We start from the raw sequence: 19085 nt of genomic DNA, 5'->3' as shown, positions 1-19085 counted from the left end.
ATTAAAAGATATCTCCACAACCCATCTTGGAAACTTTAGGGTGAAATAAACACAAGTGCAATAAATTAAAAAAAAGTTAACACCACAGTAAAATTAAAATTGGTTTTAATAAAAGTTTTGGAGTCATCTAAATGAGTAACTATACACATTCCTCCTCTCCAGCAAGTATACAGAAATCTTCCCTTACTCCAATTTGACGCTGCAAAATCATACATGCACCCCAAACTGATCTGTTATTGAAATTTCTTTTTCTGGTCTCACCCATTACTTTAACATATCAGAGGAATTTACATAACAGCCTAGAGAACAGAAATAAGAGATAATAGGTGCTTCAGTACCACCCAAATTATCTACTAAGACCACAGTGTGGGCAACAGAATGCAGATTCATGGTAGTAGTTCCTTGAATGAAAGAGTTCAGACAGAATCTTCCACAAACACAAATTTTTGCGGTATCCAAATCTTGGCAGAGATGGAATGGAATGATATGAGAGCCATATGGAATCCTATTGGAAAGAATGATAAAAATATTTTATAACATGTTACTAGATTCAGGACATGAATTATTAGGACATGGAATTGTAACAATGAAAAGTAAAATTACTTTATTAAGTGATTAGTATATTTAAAATATACTAAAAAACAACATATGACATATTGTAAACTTCAGATACCACACCATAAAATATCTTCCAGCACAACCACTTAATAGCATAACTCCCTAAATGGAATGAAAAAGTCACCTGTCCTTTAAATAGGCTCTTCCAGAGATCAATTGTTCAAAAGGTAAATTTAAACTCTGTAAGACAAATTTAAAATACATGTTACTTGGGACATGAGTTTTACTTTAGTGGCTGGGCAAGTAAGGCTAACCTTACCTTGCTTAAGGCATTTCACTCTCACACTTAAAACCCTTCAATGGTGCCCAAGTCAAACTTTTGATTTTTATTTTTTGAGACAGAGTCTCGCTTTGACACCCAGGCTAGAGTGCAGTGGTGCACGCTCTCACTGCAATCTCTGCCTCCTGGGTTCAAGCAATTCTTCTGCCTCAGCCTCCCAAGTAGCTGGGATTACAGGCGCCTACCACCACGCCCAGATAATTTTTTTTTGCATTGTATTTTTAGTAGAGACGAGGTTTCACCATGTTGGCCAGGCTGGTCTCGAACTCCTGACCTCACATGATCTGCCTGCCTCAGCCTCCAAAAGTGCTAGGATTAAAGGTGTGAGCCACCGCACCTGGCCTAAACTTTTTTTTTTTTTTGAGATGGAGTCTCACTCTGTTGCCCAGACTGGAGTGCAGTGGTGCAATCTTGGCTCATTGCAACCTCCACCTCCAGGGTTCAAGCTATTCTCCTGCCTCAGCCTCCCGAGTAGCTGGGATTACAGGCACACGCCAACATTCCCGGCTAATTTTTTTTTTTTTTTTTGAGATGGAGTCTCGCTCTGTCTCCCAGGCTGGAGCGCAGTGGCACAATCTCGGCTCACTGCAAGCTCCACCTCCTGGGTTCATGCCATTCTTCTGCCTCAGCCTCCCGAGTAGCTGGGACTACAGGTGCCCGCCACCACGCCTGGCTAATTTTTTGTATTTTTAGTAGAGGAAGGGTTTCACCATGTTAGCCAGGATGGTCTTGATCTCCTGACCTTGTGATCTGCCCGCCTTGGCCTCCCAAAGTGCTGGGATTACAGGCTTGAGCCACCACGCCTGGCCTGGCTAATTTTCGCATTTTTAGTAGAGACGGGGGTTAACCATGTTGGCCAGGCTGGTCTTGAACTCCTGACCTCAAGTGATCCGCCCACCTCGGCCTCCCAAAGTGCTGAGATTACAGGCAAGAGCCACTGCGCTCGGCCTTGAGGTCAAGTTTTTAAATCATCTACAAGACACTAAAACACAGTCTTGAGATTGCCTGCCCACTGCCCAAACCTCCCCGCTAAACACAACCATGCTCCAGCCACTTTGCCTCCCACACGGTGTCTTGCTCTTTGTTGTTTCTCTAGTCTCTAGCTTAGGCTGGCACATAATAGGTGCTCAGATATTTTTCAACAAATAAACAAGCCTAGTCTTAAAACTTAAAATGAGACTTTAAAACCCTGTCAGAAAAGTCTGAAAAGATACACATTTCAAATAAAAAAACAGCGGTTACCTTTGGTACGGGATCTAGGATGGCCCTATTTGCAATTTTTAAATTTTTCATAAAAAGACTTATTAATCTGTTGCTTAAGTAACCATTTTTTAAAAAACTCTGCCAGGGAGTGTCTCCCACATGTTTACATTAATCTCTTTCGGATAGATGGTTCTAGATTGAGGAAACAGACAACAGTTAAAAACTGTATTTTCTATCTGACATAACTTAAATTCCCACATATTTTCCTAATAGATCATAACTGTATGCTTGTAACCAGTAGTTAGAGCCATTTATCAACAGCTAGATAATAGGTTTTGGTGTCACAGCTTTAAATCCATATACTTTTTAAAACAAGGGAGCTTAAAACACGCAAAATTATACTTCAACAAAGGTTCAGTCATCTTACAAGAAAGCTATATTAATAGCGGTAAGATTTAAAAAGCAACATAAATGCCATAATGCGAAATCATTCAGCACTAATAAATTACTATTCTGCCAAATTGTGCCTTGCCAATTATATCACATTTTGATCATCTATTTTTTTCCTTCCAACTTTGTACTTTTTCGTGTTGGACTTCAGCATGTTTTCACCTGATCATTTAGCCAAACTTGTTATAGTCTTTTCAAATCAAAACTATAACATTTCTCATTTGGACATAATTTTCAAATTTGAATAAATACAATATACAATTTCTTTCTTTTCCTTTTTTTTTTTTTTTTGAGACGCAGTCTCACTCTGCAGCCCAGGCTGTAGTGCGGTGCTACGATCTCGGCTCACTACAACCTCAACCTCCCGGGTTCAAGCAATATATCCTGCCTTAGCCTCCCCAGTAGCTGAGACTACAGGTGCCCGCCACGACACCCGGTTAATTTTTGTATTTTTAGTGGAGACAGGGTTTCACCATATTAGCCCTACTGGTCTCAAACTCCTGGCCTCAAGTGACCCACCCACCTCAACCTCCCAAAGTGCTGGGATTACAGGCGTGAGTCACTGTGCCCAGCCTTACAATTCTTACAATTTCTTTTATGTATGTCTTAGAGAAACAATAGCCTCAGGTGCACCTCACTGCCAAAAGATACCATTTGGAGTTCCCTCAAATCAGTGGATTTAACCTGAATCATCAGTATCACCTCCGGTGATTTTATTTAATTAACTGATTGACTGATTGAGACGGGAGTCTCAATCTACACTCCCAAGCTGGAGTGCAGTGGTGCCATCTCGGCTCACTGCAACCTCTGCCTCCTGGGTTCAAGTGATTCTCCTGCCTCAGCCTCCTGAGTAGCTGGGATTACAGGTGCGCACCACCATGCCCGGCTAATTTTTGTATTTTTAGTAGAGACGAGGTTTCACCATGTGGGTCAGTGTGGTCTCGAACTCCCGACCTTGTGATCCGCCTGCCTCGATCTCCCAAAGTGCTGGGGTTACAGGCGTGAGCCACCGCACCCGGCCTTCAGATGTTTTAAATGTTTCTCAGGTCATTCTAAATTTGAAGTAACGTCTGAGAACCATTGGTTTAGAGTAACAGTTCGTACATTGGGGATGGCAAGGAGAGAGGACTGGACTGGGTTTCAGTGGGAGCCAGGTTCCTTTTATGCAAAATTCTGTACTCATGTGTACAGTTTTCTGGTTCCTTAACTTTGGTCAGTTTTAAGAGCCCCTCCCCCCTAAAGAAGTTCAGAATTTCTTATTTGAAATATGATCTTTCTACCATTTTATAGGTTCTCAGTAATACTTTGGTCCACATCTTAGCTTCCAGACATGCGTTCAAGAAGCCTGAACAGGCTGCGTGTGGTGGCTCATGTTTGTAATCTCAGCACTTTGGGAGGCTGAGGCAGGTGGATCACAAGGTTAGGAGTTTGAGACCAGCCTGGTCAACATAGTGAAACCCTGTCTCTACTAAAAATACAAAAAATTAGCCGGCCATGGTGGTGGGCACCTGTAATCCCAGCTACTTGGGAGGCTGAGGCAGGAGAACTGCTTGAACCTGGGAGGCAGAGGTTGCAGTGAGCTGAGATCACGCCACTGCACTCCAGCCCGGGCAACAGTGAAAGAGACTGTCTCAAAAAATAAAAAGCAACCTGAACAATGGCTGGGAGTGGTGGCTCATGCCTGTAATCCTAGCACTTTGGGAGGCCGAGCCAGGTGGATTGCTTGAGGCCAGGAGTTCAAAACCAGCCTGGCCAACGTGGTGAAACCCCATCTCTACTAAAAATACAAAAAAATAGCCAGCCGTGGTGGCGGGAGCCTGTAATCCCAGCTACTTGGGAGGCTGAGGCAGGAGAATCACTTGAACCCAGGAGGCACTCCAGCTTGCGCACTGCACTCCAACCTGGGCAACAAGAGCAAAACTCCATCTCAAAAGAAAAAAAAAACAAAAACAAAAAACCCTGAACAAAATGAATCTGGCGCTCAGGGTCTCATGAAACCAAATGCAGTTAGTGTTCAGACAAGGAGAAGAGAACCAACAGCTACTGAATCCTACTATATGCCAAATGCTTTGGCATTACATTAGCTCATTTATCGTCACAACTCTATAAGGTGGGTATTATTCTTCCTGTTTCACAGCTGAGAAAATGAAATCAAAGAGGTTAAATAGGTCAGGTGTGGTGGCTCACGCCTGTAATCCCAGCACTTTGAGAGGCTCACACCTGTAATTCCAGCATTTTGAGAGACCAAGACAGGCAGATCACCTGAGGTCAGGAGTTGGGAGACCAGCCTGGTCAACATGGTGAAACCCCATCTCTGCTAAAAATACAAAAATTAGCTGTGTGTGGTGGCACATACTTGTAATCCCAGCTACTTGGAAGGCTGAGGCAGGAGAACTCCTGGAACTCGGGAGGCAGAGGTTATAGGTGAGCCAAGATCATGCCACTGCACTCCAACCTGGGCGACAGAACAAGACTCCATCTCAAAAATTAAAAAAATAAGGCCAGGCGCGGTGGCTCACACCTGTAATCCCGGCACTTTGGGAGGCCAAAGAGGGCAGATCACAAGGTCAGGAGTTCAAGACCAGCCTGGACAACATAGTAAAACTCCGTCTCTACTAAAAATACAAAAAAAAATTAGCCAGGTGTGGTGGCGGGTGCCTGCAGTTTCAGCTACTTAGGAGGCTGAAGCAGGAGAATCGCTTGAACACGGGAAGCAGAGGTTGCAGTGAGCCGAGATGGCGCCACTGCACTCCAGCCTCGGTGACACAGTCAGACTCTGTCTCAAACAAATAAATAAAATAAAAATACAAAAATGAGCCAGGCATGGCGGTGGGCGCCTGTAATCCCAGCTACTCAGGAGGCTGAGGCAGAAGAGTTGCTTGAGTCCGGGAGGCAGAAGTTGCAGTGAGCTGAGATTGGACCACTGCACTCCAGCCTGGGCAACAGAGTGAGACCCTGTCTCAAAAAAAAAAAAAAAAGGGCCAGGTGTGGTGGCTCAAGCCTGTAATTCCAGCACTTTGGGAGGCCAAGACAGGTGGATCACGAGGTCAGGAGATCGAGACCATCCTGGCTAACACGGTGAAACCCCGTCTCTACTAAAAATACAAAAAAAAAAAAATTAGCCAGGCGTGTTGGCGGGCGCCTGTAGTCCCAGCTACTCAGGAGGCTGAGGCACGAGAATGGCGTGAACCTGGAAGGCGGAGCTTGCAGTGAGCCGAGATCGCTTGGCACCACTGCACTCCAGCCTGGGTGACAGAGTGAGACTCCGTCTCAAAAAAAAAAAAAAAAAGAGGTTAAAGTCATACAAAGTGGTGAAGCTAGGAATCAAATCCAAGTATGACTCCAAAGACCACCCTTCATCACTATGCGAACTCTCTAATTTTAGAGTACATCAAAATCACTTGGAAGACTCACTAAGACACAGCTGGACCCCACTCTCAGTTTCTGATTCAGTAGGTCTGGAATGTTAGAACCTGCATCTCTAAGAAGTTCCTAGGTAATGCAGATCCTGCTGGTCAGGGGAGCACACTTTGAGAAACAATGCCATTCATTCATTTAACTACTTATTGAGTGCTTAATATATGCTAGGAGCAGGGGATACATGGTTTAGATCCTAGGGAAATAGTGGAGAATAAAACAACATCCATGTACTCATGGATCTTACATTCTAGTGGGGAAAACTGACAGTAAACAAAAAAAAAGTTTAAAAATATATATAACAGGCAATGAGTCCTATGACCAAAAAAAAAAAAAAAAAAAAAAAAAATCAAGCAATGTAAGGAGGGAAGGAATAAAATTTAGATAGAATGGACAGGTAAGACCTTTCTGGGATGGCACTTGGGCAGAAAACTGAATGAAGTGAGGGAGTGAGCAATGAGACTTCCTGGAGAAAAATCATTCTAAGCAGAGGTAAGGAACAGCAAGAAGACCGTTATAGCAAAGGGTCAGACTGTGCATAGCACTGTAAGCAATGTTAGACTTTATTACTCTGAGTTTGATAAGAATATTAGAATGCTATCAAAGACACCACATTACATGACTATTAAAATCTTACCTATTATGTAATATGGTTCGTGCAGAAGATTCCAATAAAGTTAATGGTGCTTGCAGCTTTATTACTGGAAGGACTTTTGGTTGTTCAAAAATATTTCCAAAAAGATCCAAGTATTCAAGGGATAAATTTCTAAATTCACTAGGCAAAAATGGAAGCTTATTTCGAGCTGCTGACAAAAAGCGAAGGTTTATTAGTTGTCCTATCTTGCAAGGAAATTGAATCAATTCATTATCGTCAAGTTTTAAATTCTTAAGTTCCTGGAGCTGGCAAAACTGCACAGGGAGTGCCTTGATTTTGTTCTTGCTGAGGTCCAAACTCCGAAGTGACTTCTGGAGTGTAGAATGACACAAGGCTACACTAAATGACTCCAAGTGATTGTCATTCAGGTTAAGTTCTTGAAGGTGTATGAGGTCTCCAATTGTAGCTGGAAGCTTTTTTATATGGTTGTGACTCAAGTCTAATTTCCTAAGGCTTTTTAAGCAAAGCATACGCATATCAACTCGGACAAGCCCACAGTAAGAAGTCTGAAGATGTTCCAAGGAATATGGAAAATTCTTACTTAGAGGATAGTCTTTTTTGGATGTGATAACCATTTTAGTTTTAAAGTTTTCAAATTCTGAAGTCTTCACTGGTGTGAGCGTTGAAACTGGTGTATCAACATTACAGCCTCTATGAGCCAGTCTCATAGCTGAAAGGAAACCTTTTAAACTGCTGGAATTGGCCTGAATAAATAAAAGTTGTAGAATTATAAATTCCACTGGAGATAATACATACATGCTAGTTCTTCCCATAACAAATTCTATGGCATTACTTATGAATGTGATACAATGATTTATTGAAATTGACTGTAAAACTTTTTTTTAGTACTTTATTTTGACTAAATTTCAAGTTTAAAAGTTTTTGAAAAAAATTACGTGGAGGGACACATTCTAAATAAAACTGTTCAAAGGGAAGTCATGCCAACACTTTGGGAGGCTGAGGTGGGAGGATCACCTGAGCCTAGGAAGTAGAGGCTGCAGTAAGCCATGATATCACTGCCCTCCAGCCTGGGCAACAGAGTGAGACTGTCTCAAAAAACAAAAAATAACAAAAATAAAGGGAAATCATAAGAGTATAAAATAAGATAGGAAATGATTGACTATTCCACTTAAGATTTGAGTTTAGGTGGGGCGCAGTGGCTCACGCCTGTAATCCCAGCACTTTGGGAGGCCGAGGCAGGTGGATCACTTGAGGTCAGGAGTTTGAGACCAGCCTGGCCAACATGGTGAAGCCCTGTTTCTACTAAAAATACAAAAATTAGCTGGGCGTGGTGGTGCATGCCTGTAATCCCAGCTACTTTGGAGGCTGAGCAAGGAGAATCGCTTGAACCCGGGAGGCGGAGGTTGCAGTGAGCCGAGATTGTGCCACTGCACTCCAGGCTGGGCAACAGAGCAAGACTCTATCTGAAAAATTAAAAAAAAAAAAAAATTTGAGTTTAAGGCCAGGTGTAGTGACTCACGCCTATAATCCCAGAACAATGGGAGGCCAAGGCAGGCGGATTACTTGAGGTCAGGAGTTTCAGACCAGCCTGGCCAACATGGTGAAACCCCTTCTCTACTAATAATACAAAAATTAGCTGGGCAATGTGGTGCATGCCTGTAATCCCAGCTACTCAGGAAGCTGAGGCAGGAGTATTGCTTGAACCTGGGAGGCAGAGGTTGCAGTGAGCCGAGATCGCGCCACTGCACTCCAGCCTGGGCGACACAAGTGAAACTCGGTCTCAAAACAAAACAAAACAAAACAAAACAAACAAAAAAGGCCGGGACTGGTGGCTCACGCCTATAATCCTAGCACTTTGGGAGGCCGAGGTGGGTGGATCACCTGAGGTTAGGAGTTTGAGGCCAGCTTGGCCAACATGGTGAAACCCCGTCTCTACTAAAAATATAAAAATTAGTGGGGCATGGCGGCAGGCGCCTGTAATCCCAGCTGCTTGGTAGGCTGAGGCAGGAGAGTTGCTTGAAACTGGGAGGCAGAGGTTGCAGTAAGCCAAGATCGCACGACTGCACGGCAGCCTGGGCGACAGAGCGACTCCATATCAAAAAAAAAAAAAAAAAAAGCTAATTTTTGTTGGAACATGGAAGCTATGTAGAGCAAAAGATTGGAAATACAGTATGAGGACAGATTGTAAATGAGCTCAGATGCCAACGTAAAGTGGAGGGATTTTAAGTATGAAAGTTACATGACAAGAACTAAATACTATTTTGGTAGCACTGTACACAATGAACCAGAGTAGGGAAAAGTCTGGAGAAGACCTGGGTGAACTAGGTACAATAAACCATATTGGTTCACAGACTTGGGATTCACCCATATAACAGCTGAACTATCAAATGGAAGGCAGGTATGACAGAAAACAGCAGAGGACTGAAATAAAGCCTTTATTTTGGGGATAGAAAAAAACGTTGCTGGAAGCAAGAGACAAAGAAGTGACTAAGAAAACTGAAGGTAAACCATAGTGCCCTAACATAGATACCAAGAAAAGAAAGAGTTTTATTAAGAAAAGGGTAATTATCACTGTCAAATTCTACAGAGTGCAAAAATAATGAGAAATAATGATATTGTGATAGACAAGTGAAAAGATCAGTGATCTCTGAGACAGTGTTTTCAGTAAACCAGTGAAAGTAAAGGTCAAAAGATAAAAAGTGGAGACAATGAATTCAGCCTTGTCTTTCTAGAAATTTGTTTTCTTTTTTTAAAATCAGTAAGATCTCAGCTTGTTTTTAGATAGAAAGGAAGAATTAGTGAAAGAATAAGCTGCAAGTCAAGAAAAAAATGAAAAATCACAAGGAGGAGATGGGACAAAATTATTGCATTCAATCCAAACTCCTTAGTTATCGAACTTTTAATGTTGCAGAGCACTTTGCTTGGAGTTAAAAATAATGCACAGTTGGGCCAGATGTGTTGGACCATGCCTGTAATTTCACCACTTTGGGAGGCCAACGTGGACAGATTGCTTGAGCCCAGGAGTTTGAGACCAGCCTGTGCAACAAGGTGAAACCCTGTCTCTACCAGTACAAAAAAATTAGCCTGGTATGGTGTTGTGCCCCTATAGTCCCAGTTACTTGGGAGGCTGAGAAGGAAGGATCACCTGAGCCTGGAAGGTCGAGGCTGCAGTGAGCTGTGATGGTGCCACTGCACTCCAGCCTAGGTGAGAGTGAGACCTTGTCTCACCAAAAAAGAAAAAAAAAGCAAGGTTGAACAACGAGACATTGTTTCCACCCACCAGGAAGGGAAAGAGGAATAGGGCAGAGGGCAGAAAAAAACCACCAGTTTTAAAATTCTAATGGTTTATATATTTTTTTTGTTTGAGAAAGGGTCTTGCTCTGTCACCCATGCTGGAGTACAGTGGCACAATCATAGTTCACCGAAGCCCTGAACTGTTTTCTGAGACAGGGTCTTGCTCTATCAACCAGGATGGAGTGCAGTGGCTGCAATCACAGTTCACTGCAGCCTTGACCTTCCAGGCTCAGGTGACCCTCCACCTCAGCCTCCCAAGTAGCTGAGATTACAGGTGCACACCACTATGCCTGGCTAATTTTTTTGTAGAGATGGGGTTTCACCATGTCACCCAGGCTGATCTTGAACACCTGGATTCAAGCAATCCGCCCACCTACGGCTCCCAAAGTGCTGGGATCATAGGCGTGAGCCACCGTGTCTGGCCTCCAGGTTCTAACTTGTGGGATTAAGTGATCCTCCTGCCTCGGCCTCCCAGGTGTGAGCCACTGCACCCAGCCAGTTTATGGTATTTTTGTTTTGTTTTGTTTTGTTTGAGACAGGGTCTGGCTCTGTCGCCCAGGTTGGAGTGCAGTGGTGCAATCTTGGCTCATTGTAACCTGCGCCTCCCAGGCTCAAGTGATCCTCCCACCTCAGGCTCCCAAGTAGCTGGCACCACAGGTGTGAAAACCACGCCTGGCTAATTTTTTTTTTTTTTTTGTGGAGACAGGGTTTCACCATGTTGCCCAGGCTGGTCTTGAACTCCTGAGATCAAGTGATCCACCAGTCTTGGCCTTCCAAAGTGCTGGGATTACAGGTGTGAGCTATGGCACCCAGCCTCAGTTTATATTTTTATAAGAATGATTACAGTCCGGGCACGGTGGCTCATGCCTATAATCCCAGCACTTTAGGCGGCCAAGGTGGGCGGATCACGAGGTCAGGAGTTTGAGACCAGCCGGGCCAACATGGTGAAACCTGTCTCTACTAAAGATACAAAAAATTAGCTGGGCATGGTGGCACGTGCCTGTAATCCCAGCTACTGGGAGGCTGGGGCAGGAGAATCGCTTGAACCCGGGAGGTGGAGGTTGCAGTGAGCTGAGATCACGCCACTGCAATCCAGCCTGGGTGACAGGGAGAGACTCTGTCTCAGAAAAAAAAAAAAAAAAAAAGGAATGATTACAGTAGGGGCCAGGCACGGTAGACAAAAATTCGCCAGGAGTGGTGGCACCCACCTGTGGGTTGCAGTGAACCGAGCTCTTCCCACTGCACTCCAACCTGGGTGACAGAATGAGACTCCATCTCAAAAAAAAAAAAAAAAAGAAGAAGAAAGAATGATTACAGTAAATAAAATACAAGATGGTTCTAATTGAATTTTTTCCTCTTTTATTACAACAAACTTAGATTTGTAACCTGTGGTTTAGCTGGCAAAATGTAGACCTGTGCAGTTGCCTTATAGAGTTCCAGGCAAAGAATACCCTAGGGCTCCATCTTGAGCACAGAAGCAAACCCAGTTTTCTTCCCATCCTGGGAATCTTACTGAGGCAGACTTTGCCCTTTTAGAAGGCACACAAGCATATTTGGGAAGCTGCCTCTTGTGCCATTGCCTCTTCAAACAAACCTGCAAGAGTCTGTCCCTATTCGGCTATATGGGATATCAGAATGTGCAAACAGCCTTCTTTAAAGAAAATACAGGCCAGGCCGAGCACAGTGGCTCACGCCTGTAATCCCAGCATTTTGGAAGGCTGAGGTGGGTGGATCGCCTGAGTTCAGGAGTTCAAGACCAGCCTGGTCAACATGGTGAAACCCTGTCTCTACTAAAGATACAAAAAAAAAAAAATCAGCCATGCATGGTGGTGGGTGTCTGTAATCCCAGCTACTCGGGAGGCTGAGGCAGGAGAATTGTTTGAACCCGGGAGGTGGAGGTTGCAGTGAGCTGAGATCGTGCCACTGCACTCCAGCCTGGGCAGCAAGAGCAAAACTCCGTCTCAAAACAAACAAACAAACAAACAAAAAAAGCAAGCAAGCAAGCAAATACACGCCAGGCCAAGTATGGTGGCTCATGCTTGTAATCCCAACACTTTGGGAGGCTGAGGCAAGAGGATCGCTTGAGGCCAGGAGTTCGAGGCCAGTCTGGGCAACATCATATCAAGACTCCATCTCTACAAAAAGTTATTTTAAAAATTTATCCGGGAGTGGTGAGGTACACCTTTAGTCCCAGATATTCAGGAGGCTGGCTTGAGCCTTGGTGTTTGAGGCTGCAGTGAGCTATGACTGTGCCACTGTACTTCAGCTTGGGTGACAGAACAAGACTCTGTTTCTAAAAAATAAAGAAAATACAGCCAAACATTAATCATTAATGTTTTTAATACCATACCTTACTTAGACAGATATCCACAGGAGGCTCCTTTAACCGAACAGTGGCTTTCCCCTCATCTACAAATTTGGTGAAGAATTGCTCAATGTTCTCCCTTAGCTGCATAAAACCAGTAGAAAAAAAGAACAAACTAATTATTGTTACTCGGTAACATTTATTACAACTAGAATGTGCCAGTTACTTTGCCAGGCTTTGGTTTGGCTTTTAGTCCTTGAGTCTCAGTGTTTTCATTTTAAGTTTTAAAGCTTTTTATCACGCCACTGCACTCCAGGCTGGGCAACAGAAAGAGACTCCTTCTCAAAAAAAAAAAAAAAGAAAAAAAAAAAACTTGTTTTTTTTTGTTGTTTTTTTTTGAGACAGAGTCTCACTCACTCTCACCCAGGATGGAGTGAAGTGGTGCCATCACTGCAACCTCCGCTTCCCAGGTTCAAGCAATTCCCGTGACTCAGCCTCCTGAGTAGCTCGGATTACAGGTGTGTGCCACCATGCCCGGCTAATTTTTGTATTTTTAGTAGAAACAGGGTTTCATGTTGGCCAAGCTGGTCTAGAACTCCTGGCCTCAAGTGATCCGCCTGCCTGGGCCTACCAAAGTGCTGGGATTACAGGCATGAGCCACGGTGCCTGGCCAAGTTTTAAAGTTTGTTTTTTTTTGTTTTTTTTTTGTTTTTTAGCAGTTGGGAAGTTATACTCCTCATCTAGCTGGTGGTGGATGTTACTGCTCTGTCTGTCCAGTAACTCTCCTTTGAGAACAGGATCACCATGTTTTGAGAGAATGCTCCTTTTCTCCCATTCCAACTATGTAACTGTAGGAAGAGTTGCCAATAGCAGTTACTTGCCTTCATAACTTCAGTCCATTAGCCTGGGGTAGGCACACCTCCCAGTACGTTATATACAAACTCCATGAGAGCAGGAATCTTGTCTCCTTTGCTATTCTATCCTGAGTGCTAGAATGATGACTGACACATAATGAGTGCTCAAAAAAAATTTAATGATTATCATCTATATAAATGGCATATTTAAAATTTTAAAAAAATTAATGATTGCTGTTGCATTTGCTTTAGATTTCAACAACTATTGATTCAGAACCCACTATGTACCAGGTACTCTAATAGGGGCTTGGGACATAGCAATGAATAAGACTGACAGGGTAACTACACTTAAAGAGTTGACAATCTGATGAGAGATAGTTATTAAACAAGTACTTATAAGCATAACAAATATCGAGACAGGGCAAGTGCAGGATGCTGTGACCTGCTTTTTTTTTTTTTTTTTTTTAAGAAAGCACATTAAGCTTTAATATAGAAATATTTAGGTTACACTTGTGCTCAAGTAATAAAACATTTGTTCTTTTTTGATCTCATACATTCTCTCCTCAGGTATGGCCCATCTCCTGTACGCTTGGAGCGACCTTTGGCTACGTGGCTGGCCTTGTTATTTCACCACTCTGGGTATACTGGAATAGAAAGCAACTTACATACAAGAACAATTAACTGGAGCAAAGGGAGATATTTCTTTGTGCAGATTCTGTAAGGGCTGTGCAGAAATGTGTATGGTCAAAGCCAAGCAGTTCCATTTACAGCTCTGTTTTTTATGTAGTTACAACATGATGTGATTGTAGCTTTTTAAACTATGAAACCCCTGAGAGATTGTACCTTCTAGTTGAAATAAAGTATTTATAATAGATTGTGGCTTCAGATGCTGCTTACTGCTTCTTAAATCTTTAAGGAACATTCTTAATAAACTTCACAGAATTCTGAGGACAGGTTTTGTTTTCTTTCAAGTTTTCTTTCAAGTTTTCTTTCATTACCTATAAAAGGTCTGGGTATAGCTGCAGCATTTCATTTGCTTTCTGAGAGAAATGGACAGTTTCCTTGGCCACTGAAGATGTTTCTCACGTAATTAAACAACAGTTTATACATCTTGATCCTATTCTTTTTTTTTTTACAGTGTGTTTCTTTGGAGTTAAAATGGCTATGATAGCCTCATCAAAAACAGTCTTCAATCCCTTCTGGGTTAAAGCTGAACATTCCACATAGCAGCATGCTCCTATCTCTTTTGCTAGTTTCTGTCCTTGTTCCACACATATAGGTTTTTCTTTCATATCACTCAGTCTTGCTAAAGTTTCGGGGTCATCTCGGAGATCAATCTGAGCTCCTATTAATAAAAAGGGTACATTTGGTGCGTATTCCTTAAGTTCCGGTACCCACTCCTCTTTCACATTTTGAAATGAGGCTGGATTTACTACCGAGAAGCATATAAGGAAGACGTCGGTCATTGGTTAAGATAAAGGTCTCAGATGGTGATAGTCTTCCTGTCCGGCCGTGTTATAGAGTCCTAGGAGGTACTGCTTGCCCCCCACGGTGACGCTGACTGTGTAGTGATCGAAGACGGTAGGCACGTACTCCTCCGGGAAGGCGTCGTTGGCACAGCTCATGAGTAGGCACGTCTTGCCCACCGCCCCGTCGCCGACCACCACGCACTTGAGCATCAGCGCGCCGGGCCCGTGAGCCATGCTGCTGCCGGCCGGCCGGCCTCCGGGCATGGTCCCCCCGGAGCCCCCGCCCCGGCCCCGGGCTCAGCCTCAGCCCGCCTGGAGGGTCCGCCGCCGTCGCCGCCGCTCCACACCGCGGGGCCGCCCCCCCCCCGGCCCCATGCAGCGGCTCCCCTGGCCGGAGGGGAGGGGGCGGCAGGCCCGGGGCGCTGCCGCCGCCGCGGTCGCCGCCCGGATCCCCGCCCCGGCCCCGGTCGCCGCGCCCGCCCGCTGCCCCCGCCACTTGGCGCCCGCGCCCTCTCCCCGGCCCGGCCTCCCCAGGAGGATCCGCCGGATCATAAGACCGGCTGGCCCCGGGGGAGACGGCAACTGTGGGGAGGGCGGCCGACCTGCCTGCTTTTTTAAGCTAGGGAGAATATTGTGGGAGAAAGAATTCACTGAACAGAACTGCAGTTATTTTACTGTTCCCCAACTGGACAGCTGCTTCATTTGCGCTTGTTTCACGCAAAATTTCAGAAACTTGAAACAGGCGGGATTGCCATCCACTACTAAATAACAACACTGTAAATTCAAAGTCGTAAAAGTGGGGAGGAAAAATAGCGAAAAGGTACACTCTCAAAGCTTTCTTCTTTCGGGTCCGTAGGAAGACGCACAGGACCCTGGGGTCGGGCTGATGGTAGGTCTCAAGGCTGGGAGTTCAGGAACCCCCAAGGCGGGCTCTCGCCTAGGGAGCAGCGGGGCGCATGAGGACCGAGGGTGGCCCGCGTCTCGCCTTCCAAGAAGAACGCGAGGCTGACAGGGTCTGCACACTTCACGCACCTCATAGCGGGTCCCGCGCTTGTCCTTCAGGGTGGAGATGAGCAGGAAGGCTCGGACCGGCGGCTGACTCCTGGAAGTCTGCTGACAGAGGCTCAACACGGCTCGGACGCCCTTGCCCCGGTTCCTAAGCCCCAAGGCGGGCAAGTGCCGGCTGATCACCTCCACCTCACAGTGTAGCTTCATCTCGCCCAGCGGCCACAACCAGGTCAAGCTGGCTTTGAAACTTCCTCCTTCCCGCCACCCGGCGCCGCCATCGGGGTCCTCGCGCACGCGGGCTGCCCACTGATCCGCCTGCCTGTTGGACTGGTCCGCGACTCGGGCTGTCTTAGCATCGTGTCTGTATGAAGCCCGCGGGAAACGGCTTCCCTTCTCCCTTAGCAGGGCCGGGTTCTCGCCGTGGCTGCGTACCGGGACTGACCACCCGGCACCTGGTGCCGGGACTGCCGCCACCGGCAATCGGCGGGGGCGCAACGTCTTTTGCCCCGAGCGCGCAGCTGGCAGCGGTGGTTGTTTCTGTTTGGGGAGGATTCCGAGGGTTTCAGCTGTTGGCGCTTTACGCGTTGCCCGCGCACGTCGGGCCGCTGTTTCCCGAGGGAAGGCAGGTGTGCCTCTGCGTTACAGGGAAAGGCACTTAGAACTGTCTGAGTGGCCCCGTAAGCCAGCGAGGGCGCATTTCCCGGCGCGGACGGGCTGCTGGTGGTTTTGGTGGCTGCTCTCCGGAGGCACACCTGGCACGTCGGAGGGGGGCTTTATATGGCTGTATTTGACTTGGCAATTCCTGCTGAACAAATAATTTTTCATGGCGGGTAGGGTGGATGGAGTGTGACTGGCTTCACTGCACTTGAGACGTGGAAAGACCGTCCAGACCGCACAAGGCCTTCGTACTCTTGATTTTCTTGATTGACTGAACTAGGACGGGGCCCGGCTGGGGAGTGGGAAGCGCCTGGGGAGCAAATGTTAAGGAGGCGCTCACTGTCGGGGTCGTGGTCTTGCCTCCTTAAAATTTGTGCTCTAGGCGCCTCTCTCACCTTAACCTAATCCTAGCCGTATATTAAACATTTTATTGTGTCTGAGTTATACTTCCGTAATGGTAAAATGACGTTCAGAAATACCGATTTTTCAATACAACTGTGACAAAATGTGATTTATTCTCAAATGAGCGTCCCTATTTACATGTTGAACCTGAAGTGTTGTCAGTTAATTCCTCATTCTTTAAAACGTAAGAGTTCCTGAAAAAAAGTGATTAAGATAAAATTATGGCCGGGCGCGGTGGCTCACGCCTGTAATCCCAGCACTTTGCGGGGCTGAGGCAGGCAGGTCGCTTGAGCCCAGGAGTTCAAGACCAGTTTGGGCAACATGGCAAAACCCAGTCTCTAAGAAAAATACAAAAAAATTAGCCGGGCGTGGTGGCGCGTGTCTGTAGTCCCAGCTATTGGGGAGGCTGAGGTGGCAGGATCACTTGAGCCTGGGGAGGTTGAGAGGCTGCGGTGAGCCGTAATCGCGCACTGGCACTCCAGCCTGAGTGACCCCGTCTCAAAAAAAAAAAAAAAAGAAAAAAATTACTTTCCCTCCATTTAGTATTCTTATATGTACATCTAGTAGAGCACTGAAACGCGACTCAGCATTTAAGCAAAACTTTATGGCTAAAGAGAAAACGGACACTACAATTTTCAGACTATTAGACTTTATAGGAGTTACCTGCTTTTGTTCTTTGAGAGGGTAATAATGTAGAAAAGATAATAAAACACCAGCCTGAATTATTACAAGTACATTAAATGGACTCTGAACTTATAGGTACAGTTGGGAGCTAGGAAAACTGTAAAAACTGTTATAATTTTCATTAGAGTAGAAATGTTCCGCCAGGTGCGGTGGCTCACGCCTGTAAGCCCAACAATTTGGGAGGCCCGAGGCAGGAGGATCGCTTAGCCCAGGAGTTCGAGATTAGCCTGGGCAATAGTGAGACCTCGTCTCCACAAAAAAATTAAATTAAAAAATTAACTAGGCCGGGCGCGGTGGCTGACGACTGTAATCCCAGCACTTTGGGAGGCCAAGGCGGGAGAATCGCCTGAGGTCGGGAGTTGGAGACCAGCCTGGCCAGCATGGTGAAACCCCGTCTCTACTAAAAATAAAAAATTAGAGTGGTGGCGCGCGCCTGTAGTCCCAGCTACTCGGGAAGCTGAGGCAGGAGAATCGCTTGAACCCGGGAGACGGAGGTTGCAGTGAGCCGAGATAGTGCCACTGCACTCCAGCCTGGGCGATAGAGCGAGACTCTCAAAAAAAAAAAAAAAAGAAAAAAAAATTAGTTGGGCGGGGCGGCGCGCGTCTGTAGTCCCAGCCTGAGCCTGGGAGGCAGAGGTAGTGAGCGAAGAACTGCCCTCCAGCCTGGGCGACAGAGCGAGACGTTGTCTCAAAAAAAAAAAAAAAAAAAAAAGCCTCAATCTCAATCCTTTATTTGGTGTTACTTAGGCTTGGGTTGTTGAAGCATGGATTCAGTAATTAAATAAATAGATGAAAGTTACATAACAGTTCAACGGTGATTTTAGAGTGGAACAGTGGTATATACTGCCAAAAACGTATCTTCCTAATTGTCAGTCTCAAAAAAGGTAGTTTCCAAACTACCTCTTTTTTAAACATCTATCACTTTTTGGCATCTCATTTCCCTTTCCACATCCTCCCCTTTGTCCACCCAAATTTAATGGTTTAAATACTTGGATGTGACACTCTAGAGTACACCTAAAGTTTTTGGTCTTAGTGGATCGCTTGTGGAGCAAAGAGCCCTTTGAACTTAACCACCATACAAATAAAATCTGCCCCTTGATCTCTATCCTTAATTACCTCGAGTCAGTTTTCCTTGTAGACAGACTGAAAATGGAAATACATAAGGAGTTAAAAATAATTGGGCTACAAGTTTTTGACAAGAGAAAAGATATAACATTTAGATTTGTTTTTCTTCTATAAAATTAGTTCTTCTTCTACCTGGCCTACAAACTACATTCTTTTCTCTCTTTTTGTTCATATTAATTAATATGATCAAATCCCAGTTCAGTTTCCGCTAAACCTTCTTTAGCATCTTGACTTCCTTTTTGCAAGCTCCAATTGCACTTTTCATTTATTTCCCTGGCTTTCTGGCACATACTAGGCATTCAACAGATAATGGTTCCCTCCCTCCCTCCCTCCTCCCCTCCCTCCTCCCCTCCCTCCTTCATTTCTTCCTTCCTTCCACTCTGTTGCCAGGCTGGAGTGTAGTGGCATGATCTCGCCTCACTGCAACCTCAGCCTCCCTGGCTCAAGCGATTCTCCTGCCTCAGCCTCCTGAGTAGCTGGGATTACAGGTGCCTGTCACCATGCCCAGTTAATTTTTGTATTTTTAGTACAGACGGGGTTTCACCATATTGATCAGGCTGGTCTCGAACTCCTGACCTCTGATGATCCACCCGCCTCAGCCTCCCAAAGTGCTGGGATTACAGGCGTGAGCCACGGCGCCCTGCCGACAATGGATTTCTTTTAACTTTTCATTTGTAGTCATAGTGAACTTTGCTCACTTTGT

The 19085-nt window shown here is 45.3% G+C and overlaps 1 protein-coding gene and 1 pseudogene across 5 annotated transcripts; both read right to left on the bottom strand.

The window, feature by feature from the left end:
• Nucleotides 1-88: 88 nt before the first annotated feature.
• Nucleotides 89-16188, bottom strand: LRR1 (leucine rich repeat protein 1). 5 transcript variants are annotated; one of them, XR_008671355.2, is made up of 5 exons: nt 15539-16188; nt 12229-12327; nt 6606-7327; nt 2141-2293; nt 361-505 (listed from the first exon to the last, which is right to left on the bottom strand). XR_008671355.2 is itself a non-coding variant. In XM_004055129.4 (4 exons), exons 1-4 carry the CDS (start codon nt 15719-15721, stop codon nt 265-267), a joined length of 1245 nt encoding a protein of 414 aa, XP_004055177.1. In that variant the 5' UTR covers nt 15722-16079; the 3' UTR covers nt 89-264. The 5 variants fall into 5 exon arrangements, 4 of the variants coding, with proteins under 4 accessions (XP_004055177.1, XP_004055178.1, XP_063553905.1 ...); XM_004055129.4 differs by lacking the exon at nt 2141-2293 and having other exon boundaries at nt 89-505; nt 15539-16079; XM_063697835.1 differs by lacking the exons at nt 2141-2293; nt 6606-7327 and adding an exon at nt 11087-11153 and having other exon boundaries at nt 265-505; nt 15539-16085.
• Nucleotides 12252-15532, bottom strand: LOC129526646 (rho-related GTP-binding protein RhoQ-like; annotated as a pseudogene).
• Nucleotides 16189-19085: the final 2897 nt, after the last annotated feature.

Source organism: Gorilla gorilla, chromosome 15 (genome assembly GCF_029281585.2).
Source record: "Gorilla gorilla gorilla isolate KB3781 chromosome 15, NHGRI_mGorGor1-v2.1_pri, whole genome shotgun sequence".
In the NCBI taxonomy this organism is placed as follows: domain Eukaryota; kingdom Metazoa; phylum Chordata; class Mammalia; order Primates; family Hominidae; genus Gorilla; species Gorilla gorilla.
Note: the sequence above shows the minus strand (reverse complement) of the source record. Positions and strands in the feature narration are given on the sequence as shown.

Excerpts from the sequence above, each read along its gene's own strand:
- LRR1 (XM_004055129.4), bottom strand. The coding sequence starts at position 15,721 with ATGAAGCTACACTGTGAGGTGGAGGTGATCAGCCGGCACTTGCCCGCC. Across the intron at positions 7,328-12,228 it reads TGGATATCTGTCTAAGTAAG|GCCAATTCCAGCAGTTTAAA; the intron begins GTATGGTATTAA and ends TTATTTATTCAG. Across the intron at positions 506-6,605 it reads CGAACCATATTACATAATAG|GATTCCATATGGCTCTCATA; the intron begins GTAAGATTTTAA and ends TCTTTCCAATAG.